Source organism: Urtica dioica, chromosome 11, assembly GCF_054948205.1.
Source record: "Urtica dioica subsp. dioica isolate 48M chromosome 11, U.dioica_male_clone48M_v1_H2, whole genome shotgun sequence".
In the NCBI taxonomy this organism is placed as follows: Eukaryota; Viridiplantae; Streptophyta; class Magnoliopsida; order Rosales; family Urticaceae; genus Urtica; species Urtica dioica.
The window spans coordinates 7,481,738-7,494,521 of record NC_142766.1 but is presented as its reverse complement, the minus strand read 5'-3'; the positions used below and the strand labels follow the sequence as shown (position 1 = coordinate 7,494,521).

The window sequence follows — 12,784 nt, the reverse complement described above, 5'->3', positions numbered from 1 at the left end:
TAAAAATTATATGTTTTTGTATTGTAAATTTGGACTATCGGCCAAACACTGTCGACTGAAAATGTTTTGGTACAGCCTAACTGAAGTATGTTACAAGTAACAAATAAGATGTCAAAAGTTACACTTCACGGTTTCACAAAAGAAATACAATTACAAAGAAAACATGCCTACTTCTAACTCATGAATGTTTTGAACCCAGCAGCAGTGGAAGAGAGGAAGAATCTAACTTTCCATCAGAAATAAGTTGCACAAAAATTTTATAGGTCGAATCATCTGCCGAGAAGCCCTTACCAACCATTTCCTTTGCAAGATCAAGAGCTCTCGCCAAGTGACCATTGACGACGCACCCTCGGATCATAATGTTGTAAGTAACACTGTCCGGTGGATATCCATTTTCTTTCATTTCCCCGAACAATTGCAGAGCTTCGACGGCGAGCCCGACCCTATGAAGCCCATCAAGCATCGTATTATGTATATGCACATCGGGACTCAAACCATCTAATACCAATCTCCTATGGAGATCCTTTGCAGCTTCCAAATCCCCGACTTTACACAGAGCTGCGATGAGTGTGCCGTAAGTCGCGACATCGACCGGTAAATTCTTCTCTTTCATGCCCAGAAAAAGCTTCATCGCCTCTCCAAGTCGGTCATTCTTGCAGAGGCCGTCGAGCAAAATGGCGTAAGTTTGGGCATTAGGATGTTGCATCTCACGGAGGAACCTTTGTGCCTCGAGAGTTCTTCCTGATTTACAAAGGCAATCGATGAGACTATTGCAAATGACGACGCTAGGTTTCAAACCCTTGGCCAACATTTCATTGAATAGTGTAAGGGCGTGCGTTATCTCCGCGCTTTCGCAGTACTGTCTGATTAAAATACCGTAACTAAGCATATTAACAGCACGGCCTTTGCTAATTAAGCCGTCGAACACTTTCCTCGCCTCGTCCGTTTCTCCTCTCGCGCAATAACCCTCCATTAGCGAGCTATACGTGAAGTCGTTGGGCTCGATGCCTCGTCGAGCCATAGTCTCCACCAACTTCCGTGCTTCGGCGATACTTCCTCTCTTGCTATGCCCGTCGACCAAGAAAGCGAAGGTCAGGACACTAGGAGCGATATTTCGATGAGGCATTTCGTCGAACAGCTTCGTAGCTTCGTTCAGTTCGCCTAAACCGCACAAGCCGCGGATCAAGGTGTTGTAAGTGACGACATTCGGGGCGATCCCTTTGCTCATCATTTCCGCGAGGAGATCTCGAGCTTCGGAAACAAACCCGGCTTTGCAAAGGCCGTCCATGACGGTGCTATACGATACGATATCGAGCTCGCAATCTCGACTCTGTTCCATCTTCCTCAGCAGCTCAACAGCTTCGCTGGTATTGCCCGTTTTACAAAACCCGTTCAGCAATGTATTGCAAGTGAAAACGTTGGGTGTACAACCTCCTTCAACCATTTTAGTAAATAGCTCTTTGGCCTCAGTGACCTTGTTCTCGAGCAAGAATCCCTTCACCAGAGTGTTCATGGTCACCGTGGTGGGTTCAAAGCCCATTTTCACGAATTTTCCGAGAACTGACAAGCTGAGTCGCATCAGTCTCAAATTGCAGAAACAGTTGATCAAGATGCTGAGGCTGTATTCGTTGGGCTTGATTCCGAGCAGACCCATTTTCTTGTCAAGAGAAATCACAACATCGTAACGCTTCATTCTGGCGATTCGACTCAGCAACTGAGTGAAACTGATTACGGACGGAGGAGGAATCACTTCGAGCATTCGGCTAAAGGAATCCAAGGCATGTTCCAAACTCCCGAAATCGTCTCTGCGGTGATGACTGTTCGGAGAAGACGGAGAATGGTAGCGAGAAATTAAAATGTTGAAGAGCCCGGAAGGACTTCTATGCCCTCTCAGCATATCTCCCAGAAAACAAGAAAGTAGAGCACTTTTTAAATGGCGTTTGGAAATGGAAGGGTTTTTTTTTCAGTTTTCTGTTCCTTTCTTCTTCCACAATGATTCTCTCGACTAAACTCTAACTCAGTGTCATTCTTACCCGGCACTGCAAGTGAAATATATAGGTTTTCTTCGAGGAAAAATATTTATAAAAATATTGGAACACGAAAATTAGAAAAAATAGAAAGGAAATTGACAGCAATAATACTATTTGGTTGTTCGTTTTGTTAAAAATCAACAAAAACTCAAATATTGACATATCTAATATCAAATCGATGTAGTTTGTGATCAATGTGTTACGAAATCAATCCAGTTCGTGACTTATTTGATACTAAATGTGTCAATATTTAAGTTTTGATTGATTTTTGGTAAGTGACAAACAATTAGTATTATTGATATCAATTTTCCAAATTAGAATATAATAATGAATAAATCATTTAAGTCATTTTTTAAGACCGGAAGGCTCATTACTTCAACTAGTCCCCGTGTTCCTCGAAATGATCTCTTAGTTGTTGGGAGGGTTGCCCAAAAGCAATATATAAGGCGTACCCAGTAAAACTTACAAGTAAACCAGATAGAAAGATGACAACATGATCATCCAATAAGAAGGGTTTCCATTTTTTCAAATGAACGATTTGAAGACCTATTGATTCTAGCAACTGATTGCAGAGTTGATCATTCGGATCTTTATGTTTCAATTCATAGATGTGGTTAAATTTTAAATGTGTCAAATTTCTTTTATAAAGACGAATTCCTAGACAAATTAATTTATGAAGATGTCAATAACTTCTCTCATGTAAACTTTGAAGAAATCTCTAGACGCACAATATTTTTTCTGTGCTCGTAAGAATATTGGGAATTTTTTTTATTCTATTTTATTTTTAATTTTCTTTCATAAGGAAATCCCTTGCCCCACTGCTAAGTAACAGATTATGTTTAAATGTTAGAGTAAATAATTAGTAATAATTTTACATGGAAATAATTAATGAAAGCAACAAATTTATCGATTATAATTATATTTTTCTATAAATGAAAAATGAATAGGGTATAAAAAAAAGGGTAAAAATGCGCTACGATGAAAAAAAAAAAGAAATTTTTTTTGTTAACATAGTTTATGAATAGGCTGAAAGTCATTACTAATAAAATACGATAACTTTTTGAAAATATAATTTATAGCTATAGTTATTGTATGATGTATTGTAAATCGGTATATTTATAATTTTCATATTAAAAAAATATAATAAAAATATGGACGATAAAGGGAAATTCGAATGATTGAGATAAAAAGAAAATGCAAACAAAATATAAAGAAAAACCATATTTTTTTTTTAGAATGTCACATAATTCCATACAAAACCCGAGAAAATGTATGTAAAAAAGTAAACTATGAAAATATAACATGAAAATCTTTGAATAAACGTGTAAGAAAAAGAAAATAAAAAATAAATACTATGAGTAACTATGCACGCGTAGAAGATTTAAGAAATAACACAATAACTACAAGTGTAAATGGTAATCGAAATATATATCTTTAACATAAGACTAATGATATCCTATCCTTCTATTTAAATTAATAATTTTTTAATTTGGCTTAATAATTTTTATTCTTAGTTGTATTAAACTTTAATTGCAAAATTTGTTCATTGTAATATAAAATTTTAATGTTGTATTTTTTTTTAATAACAAGCCTCGTGAAAACCTCTCCAAACATTCAAGGAGGAAAGTTCGATAGAGGAAAGAGTAGCCCTTGCTTCTCATAATGCTTCCGCCACAATAAAGTTCCGCACAAGGAGCGAACATCCTAAAAAACACAAAATCCAAAGCAATTTTGTCCGTTGGAAAAATTCACGAGCAAGACAATTGTTTTCTCTAGCAGTCCATGTTAAGGAACAATTAGAAGAACAAATAAAACTTAACAAGATCCAATATGCTATCAAGAGAGGCAACAAATATGCACCACCGCCTCGATGCCCTGTGAATGCCTTTCAAAGCGCAGTGTCGGGATTCACTTCCGTACCAGCCCCCTGAGAATCTCCCGCCACCGACTTGGAGAGATAGAGCAGTGTTCTTTGATTCTTCTCTATAAGCCCTTTAACAGAACTTCCTCGCTATCTGACTCCCCTGAAAATGACTCCATAATTTGCCAGGCTCTGATTCTCAATTCATTAGGCGTGCGTATCAATCTGGCGATTCAGCTCCTCAGCGCTCTGGCAATCTCTTTCACATTGAATCCCATCTGCCATTTATAAGTGTTATATATTATTCGTTAGTACATGTAGCCCGCTAACTTATTATACAGTAAACTGTAATAATTTGTTACCCAAGTAACGAAGATAGGTTTTGCTACGGAGACCCCAAAAAATATTTAAATGATGAATTGAAAATATTATTACAACTAAGCAGCGTAAGTTACATTGTTTACGTTAGCATTTCTGAAATGCATACCTCAATTTATTTCCCATCGATTAATTATTTTTTCTTTGTTTGCATCGGATTAGCAGATCGCCACAGAAGAAACATTGTCCAAGTATATTATTAAGACCTTATGCATGGATTGCAAGGTATCCAATATCAACGTGTGTTATATGTATTAAGTTTTGTCTTAATAAGCTTTTTAGTTAAAGCGAGAGAGGGAGCGAATGAAGGACCGCATGTTAATTTTACAGAATTTTGTGATCCGTTCTTCTACGGTATGTAAAGGATAAAAAGCTCGAGGAGTCTAGTTGGAACATACCTAAGCTCAAGGAGTCTTAGTGAAAGCAAATAAAACCGCAACGCAATTGGACAGTACAATATCCGCCGCAGAGCTCTGATTGGACAGCTATGAATTCTTGGCTCGGATAGCGGGACCAGAAGAGGCTGTTTCCTGATATAACTATTCCAAATCAACTTCACAGCTGCGACCTTAAGAGCCTACTCACCTGCAAAACCGCTGCCTCACTGCCCTCCACTCTGCACATGGCTTGACGAGACATAAAAATTGTACAAAAGGGTACACGTGGAATTATAAATAAGACCGGCATTAACGTTTTAAAATTAAATTTTTTTTTTCTTCATCGGGCTGCAGAAGACATTTTTTCGGGTACAAATATAACTCCTCTTTAAAAAAGTTGAGAACTTTTCTTCAAAAAGATTATCTAATTTCGTAACATGGCTTAAAATATCAATGCTATCAAGGAACCCTTTAATTTCGACACTCGAAACTTTTTGAGGGTCGAAAATGACACTGTCCAACTTTGTGGAAATTAGTAGCAGAAGTATGTTACACCAGTTACATATAAGAGCTTAAAAATTCAACATTTTTACTCCACAATTTCACAAAAGAAATACAATTTAAAAAAAAAAAAAGTTGCTCGTGACTCATGAATCCTTTAAACTCAGCAGTTGAAGAAAAGAATCCAACTCATTATCAGAAATCAACTCAACTAAAACTTTGTAAGTTAAATCATCTGCTAAGAAACCCTTACCAACCATTTCTTTAGTAAGTTGAAGAGCTCTTGTCAAGTCACGATTAACGACACACCCTCGGATCATAATGTTATAAGCGATACGGTCGGGTGCACATCCTTTTTCTTCCATTTCTTGAAACAAACGTGCAGCTTCGTCCACAAGTCCTCCTCTAAGAAGTCCATCGATCATCATAGTATACGTTTTAACATCGGGAGTCAAGCCATCTAAAGCTAATCTCCTAAACAGATTCTTAGCACCATCCAAATCCCCAAATTTACACAGAGCTCCGATGAGCGTGCTGTATGTCACGACATCAACCGGTAATTTTTTCTCCGTGATATCTAGAAATAACCGCATTGCCTCTCCAAGTTGCTCGTTTTTGCAGAGGCCATCGAGTAAAATAGCGTAAGTTAGAGCACTGGGGTTTTTCCCACGAAGTTGCATCGCATGAAACAGATTTTGAGCTTGCTCGGTTTTCCCTGCCTCGCAAAGGCCCTTGATGATAGTGTTATAAGTGACGACATCCGGATTCAAACCCTTGGCCGGCATTTCGTCAAACAAGGCAAGGGCATTTTCAATCTCTTTACTTTTGCAATACCCGTTGACTAAAATGCTGTAGCTATGCAGATTACAAGAACACCCTTCACTGACCAAGATATCAAACACTTTCTTGGCCTCACTCATTTCCCCTATCAGACAATAACCTTCCATCAGCAAATTATAAACCACCACGTTAGGTTTGACACCTTGTAGAGCCATGGTCTTCATCAACCTCTCTGCCTCTACAACCATGCCCTTTTTGCAATGCCCATCCACCAATACGCTGAAAGTCTGCTCATTGGGAGCGATGTTTCGACTCAGCATCTCATCGAACAACCCCGCGGCCTCTTTCAACTCGCCTAGCCCGCACAGTCCGTGGATCAACGTGGTGTAAGAGACGACATTTGGCGCGATGCCATTGGTCGTCATTTTTGAGAAGAGGCTCCGAGCCTCGAGAATCGATCCGTGTTTGCAAAGGCCATCTAGAACCGTGCTGTAAGCCACAATGTCGGGCTTGCAATCTTCGGTTCGTTCCATCTTTCCCAGCAACTCAACGGCCTCGCTGGTGTTGCCAGTCTTACAAAACCCATTCAGCAAAGTGGTGTAAGTTATGACATTTGGCTCGCAACCTTGCGACGAGACCATTTTATTGAAGATTTCCTTTGCCTCTGCGACCTTGTTCTCGAGCAAGAACCCTCTCACGAGAGTGGTCATCATCACCGTGGAGGTTTCGCAGCCGAGCTTGACGATTTTCCCGAAAACAGACAGGCTATAGCGCGTGTGTTTCAGATGACAAAAGCAATTGATCAAAATGCTGAGACTGTACTCATTGGGCTTGATTCCAACGAGACCCATTTTCTGGTCCAGAGAAATCACGAGGTGATAACGCTTCGCTTTGACTAGTCGGCTTAGCAGCTGAGTGAAGGAGACGATAGAAGGCAGAGGACGCGTCTCGAGCATGCGATTGAGCGATTCCAAAGCAGCTTCCGAATCGTCTTTGGCTTTGCAATAAGGATTCTTCGGAGAGTGTTGGCGAGATATCAGAGTGTTGAAGAAGTTAAGACTACGCAACGTACCAGCGGAGGAAGAGAACAAGCAACGAGGACTTCTTTGGGGCCTCAGCATAACTCTCGAGGCTCGATGGAAGAAAGTAGAGCACTTGTCGTTGTGTGGCGTCTGGGAATGAAAGTGCTTTCTTCCTTCTTTCTCCGCAACCAAGCTCTCAACTAGTTCTCCTCTCTCCTGAAGTGGAAATTAGGCGGTTTACTAAATGATGTGTTTGGTTGGCATTCTTAAAAACAAACTTAAATTTCGTTGCCATCTCTCTTTCAATTCCATTTTACGGGCAGCTGAATTTTCATTCTCTTGAAACAATTATCGGAAATCAATATTTGTTTTGATTTGTCTGTTATAAAATAATTTGTAGTTTGAAATCTATTTTTGTTAGAGCGGTGCAAAAAAACCGTAAAAACCGTAAACCGGACCGGATCGGTGATTTTTAAACCGCCGGTCCGGTTTAAAACGGTTTTTTTTCCTCGGTCCGGCCCGGTCCGGTTTACTCAATGCAAACGGTCCGGTCCGGTTTTTTTTTTAAAAAATCGTTAAACCGGACCGGACCGGTTTATTTATAAAAAAAAAAAAAAAAAAAAAAAAAAATTAATTAATGTCCAATTAGCTAAATTAGGCATTTGTGCATGTATTTAACTCCCATATATGACTATATGTTTGTGTTTTGGTGGAAAATTAATGGTTTTTTTTTTTTAAAAATTATGTAAAACGGTTCAAAACGGTCCAATGGTCCAAAACGGTCCGGTTCGGTCCGGTCTAAACGGTTCAAAACGGTCCAAACGGTTCAAAACGGTCCGGTCCGGTTTAGATAATTTAAAACGGTCCGGTCCGGTCCGGTTTTTACAGATTTTTGGTCCGGTCCGGTTTGGATTTTTTTGAACCGTTTTGAACGGTCCGGTCCGGTTTTTTGGCCGGTTTTGGACCGGACCGGACCGTGCACAGGCCTAATTTTTGTACATGTAAGTTATTCCGTTGAATATGTTTGTCACTTTATAGAATTTTGTAAGGCTATATCATACATCACGGACATAATTAACATTTTAAAACTTTTAAACAAATGGTTACATTTAAATTTTATAGCTTACTGCCCTTAAAAGTTGAGAGTTTTTACTCCGTACCCTTAAAAGTTTCATTTTTATGTGAGTACCCTCTATACCTCTCTCAATATACCCTTTTTATTATTTTTTTTTTAAACAAAACAGCAAATGAACGCATATAGAAAAGAAAAAAAAAACAGCGTACGTGCTTGGTACAGGGTTCTCGCTTGCACACCACACCAATCATCGAGTCAAGCTTCATTCGGGTGGTAGACATTCCGGTGGCGAAGTCGAGTTCCGACGACGGCGACGATATTGACGGTGCAAAAACTCAACCCCTAAACAAATTAGGGCTTTGTGTTTAGGTAGTTTCATCAATGAAATTTTTATATTTCGAGTTTGATACTTCTTTTTGTTGTGTTAGATTGAAAACTTTGTTAGTTTTGAACCAGAAAAATATGTATCAAACTCGATGAAACTTTTATTGGAAATTATTTTAGAATGTTGAAGATGATCGTCGAACTCTACCGATACTGGTAATTTCCAGTAGATCAGTAGAGTTCCGGAGGTAGAGCAGTAGAGCAGTAGATCAGTAGAGCAGTAGAATTCCAGAGGTAGATCAGTAGAGCAGTAGAGTTCCAGAGGTAGATCAGTAGAGCAGTAGAGTTTGATTTAAGCATTAGAGTTCGAGAGTTAGATCAGTAGAGCAGTAGAGTGACATAGTTATATCTCATGAACAAAGTAGATTTATATAGTAAATTTATTATTAGTGTTCTACTTTTTAATTTTCATATTGTATATTAAATTTATCATTAGTATTCTAATTTTTAATTATCATTTTGTAGATAATGACGGAGACTACGATAACGGTTTATTACAATGGAAAATGGAAAAAAGAAGATGGCTCGCATCATTGGGTTAGTGAAAAGAATGATAAGCCTGTTATCATCGTCATAAATATCGAGATCAAGTTAGCCGACTTAATTGAAAAATTGTATGTGAAACTCAAAGTGGATAAAAGTAAGCTAGACTTGAAGCTAAGTTTTATGTCAACTTCATGGGATGCATACGATCCTATCTACATAGAAAATGACGATGATGTATACGGTTTCTTGATGGATCGTGATGAAAAAAACCGTAGAAGTTCACTCCGTGTAGAATTCATAGAGAAACTTGCAGTTAATCATGAAACTCAAGTTGAGGAAGGTGACGCAAATGGTAATGATTTAGAAGGAAATCATAACAACACTTTGAAAACAGGTAATAATTTGACCATTCAACAATCTTAATGCTTATTATTTTTATTGTATACTAACACATAATAATAATGTAGTTGCAGCTACAATGGAAGACATTGAAGATGAAACCACCAAAGTAGTAGGAGGATCAAGTCTCCCACAACATGAGTTAGACACGTCTACTTTACTACCGACGTCACCATCAGAAATGTTCCGAGAGTCGGAATTTCTTGTTGAATCCGACGTTGAATCAATCGATATAAGATCTAATAAGCCATATAGCTTCACAGATGGTACAAACTTTGAAATAGGCCAACACTTCAAAAGTAAGGATGAATTGAAAAATATGTTGTTGGACGCGGCGATTAAAAATTGTTTTGAAATGAAGATAGTAAAGTCGTGTAAGAAAGTGTTTGTGGTTGATTGTGTTAAAAATCCTACAAGCATCGAAATGAAGCGTTATCGTGTAACACTACTTTCACACCAGAGGTTGAAACTATTCTTCGTAGGAGATTCATTAAGGCCCAAACAATGACGGCAAAACCCATTGACATGTATGAGTTCTCGGTCATTGGTGGGACGTATGATGCGGTTGTAGATTTGGGTCGAAAAAGTTGTACTTGTCGTGTATTCGATCTCGGTAGAGTAGAACCACTAGTAATATTGATCTACTGATCAGTAGAGTAGCTCTAATGCTTGGTAGAACCACTAGTTATATTGATCTACTGATCAGTAGAGTAGCTCTAATGCTCGGTAGAACCACAAGTAATATTGATCTACTGACCAGTAGAGTAGCTCTAATGGTCAGTAGAGTCACTAGTAATTGTGATCTACTGACCAGTAGAGTAGCTCTACTGCTCAGTAGAGTCATTTAATACTTAAAAATATTATACATGATCCTAACTATATGACTTTAAATTAATTTTAAATTATTCATATGACTTTGTTATTATACATGAAACTACCTTATATTAATAAATTTGTCACTAATGTTATAGATGAATCTAATTCTAATTAATTGTTCACTAATTTTAATCAAATATATCATAGGACACATATTATAGATGAAGCTCATTAATTTTAAATTATTCATATGACTTTGTTATTATACATGAAACTATCTAATATTAATAAATTTGTCACTAATGTTATAGATGAATCTAATTCTAATTAATTGTTCACTAATTTTAATCAAATATATCATAGGACACATATTATAGATAAAGCTCATTAATTTTAAATTATTCATATGACTTTGTTATTATACATGAAACTATCTAATATTAATAAATTTGTCACTAATGTTATAGATGAATCTAATTCTAATTTATTGTTCACTAATTTTAATCAAATATATCATAGGACACATAATTTAATCAAATTTGTCACTAATGTTATAGATGAATCTTATTATAATTAATTGATCTACTGACCAGTAGAGTAGCTCTAATGCTCGGTAGAGTGACTAGTAATATTGATCTACTGACCAGTAGAGTAGCTCTAATGCTCAGTAGAGTGGCTAGTAATATTGATCTACTGACCAGTAGAGTAGCTCTAATGCTCGGTAGAAGTAGAACCACTAGTAATATTGATCTACTGACCAGTAGAGTAGCTCTAATGCTCAGTAGAACCACTAAAACTACTGACCAGTAGAGTAGCTCTACCGTTCGGTAGAACCTTGCATTTCTATAAAAACGTTCTCAAGGACTTGTTCATCATATTAATTTCTAAAAACAATAAGTATCAAGACACATAATATACTTAACTAGTACATATATTGAATATAAGTCAAGGTTCCCAATTGCCTTCAAAAATATCAACGACCATCTTCTTCTTAAAGAGTGGAACGTTAACATCGTTTATATCTTCAAAGCCTACTCCGGCGGAATCAAACTCGATATATTTGATTGCATATATTCCACAATCCGTTTCCCTGTTTACCAAAAAAAACAAAAGTTAAAAAAATAACACAAAGTTGATTACCTAACAAATAGACATTGTAAATAGCATCTACACACTTACTTCTTATTTTGCAATAGTGTTGGAAATATCGCTCAACTTAGGAGAGTTTCGTTTATTCCACATCTTAGTTTTCCATCGTAAAATGCGTGGATACGTACTTTCACTAATCATTTCAGCGTATTCTTTTGCTATTGCAGGTACCATCTCATATATCCATATCTACAAAAAAAAAGTGTATTTCAATACAACATTCAAAATAATTCATATTACTCTACTGACCAGTAGATCAGCTCTAATGGTCAGTAGAGCCATGATTAATTGATCTACTGACCAGTAGATCAGCTCTACTGGTCAGTAGATCAACTAATTATGGCCATTAGAGCTGATTACCAGTAGATCAATTAAATGCGGCTCTACTGGCCATTAGACCACTATTAATATTGATAGAACATGAAAATATACCTGAAAAGCATGCACGAATCCTAAAAACGTATATGTCTTCTCCTTATTTTTTGAGTGTTCTTCTAGTTTTGCTTTTACGTCCTTCCTAAGAGCCGCCAATGTGCACTTGTACGATTCAACACCCCAATCGAATCGATCGAATACTTCAATATCATCAACTAGCCCAACGATCCAATCTTCAATCGGAGTCTTTTTCTCATACCCGAATAAGACACCTGTCAAAAATAAAAGAAGAGCGGTCTTAACCTTGTCGTAGTTAATTTTCTTGGTTCTCGCGGGTTTTTTCTCGAGTTCACACACCAAATTATCAATGTTGATTTTTTTTCTACCAAAAAACTAGGCCGCGAGGCGTACATTCTGAGATGCTTCATCTTTGATTTTCTCTCTATCTGAAACATGAGTGAAGTTGAGCCCCGTAATCATTTGGTAGTCTTCCATTGAAAATCTCATTAGTGTTGAATTAACCATCATCCACATTTCCTTTTTCTTCTTTGTTGAATCTGACGAAGAACAAAGTACCACATCATTTGACTCGAGTGTTGGTATTGTTTAGGAAAAGTGAGAAGATGGCCGAATTGCGTCTTCTTGAGAATCTCAAACTCATTCCTGATCAAACATTTCTTGATAAGTTCGCAATACTCTTCAAAATTACTTCTTATGGTGATCTTCATCGGGAAATAATCGTCCTCTTTAAGAACTGGCTTCAATGGTTCTAAATCTTTGATCTGAAAAAACGTAAGAACAGTAGTAAACAAGTTATAATTATTATTTTTCTTAATTTTGCTTTAGTCAGATAGAATAAAAACTATAATTCTATTAATATTGTTTACTCTACAGTTCAGTAGAGTACTCTACTGAGCTGTAGACTGGAGCAGAATCTGCTCTACTAAGCAGTAGAGTAGCATTTTATTGCAATAAATTAAGTGTTTTTACCTGAATGATCCGATCATTTGACGACTCTTCATCGTCATCACTTTCATGTTCTTCTTCATCTGATGCATTCGAACCATCATCATTTCCGTTATCTTCTTCGTACGTGTACTCTACACTCTCTTCACAAAACTAGGATTTCTGAGCTCTCAACATGCAATGCA

At 37.2% G+C, this 12,784-nt stretch overlaps 1 protein-coding gene across 1 annotated transcript; it reads right to left on the bottom strand.

Moving 5' to 3' along the window:
• Positions 1-9: 9 nt before the first annotated feature.
• Positions 10-7,329, bottom strand: LOC149380944 (uncharacterized). Its single transcript, XM_089601251.1, has 2 exons — positions 5,311-7,329; positions 10-1,947 (listed from the first exon to the last, which is right to left on the bottom strand). Exons 1-2 carry the CDS (start codon positions 7,046-7,048, stop codon positions 179-181), a joined length of 3,507 nt encoding a protein of 1,168 aa, XP_089457377.1. The 5' UTR covers positions 7,049-7,329; the 3' UTR covers positions 10-178.
• Between the last annotated feature and the right edge of the window lie 5,455 nt (positions 7,330-12,784).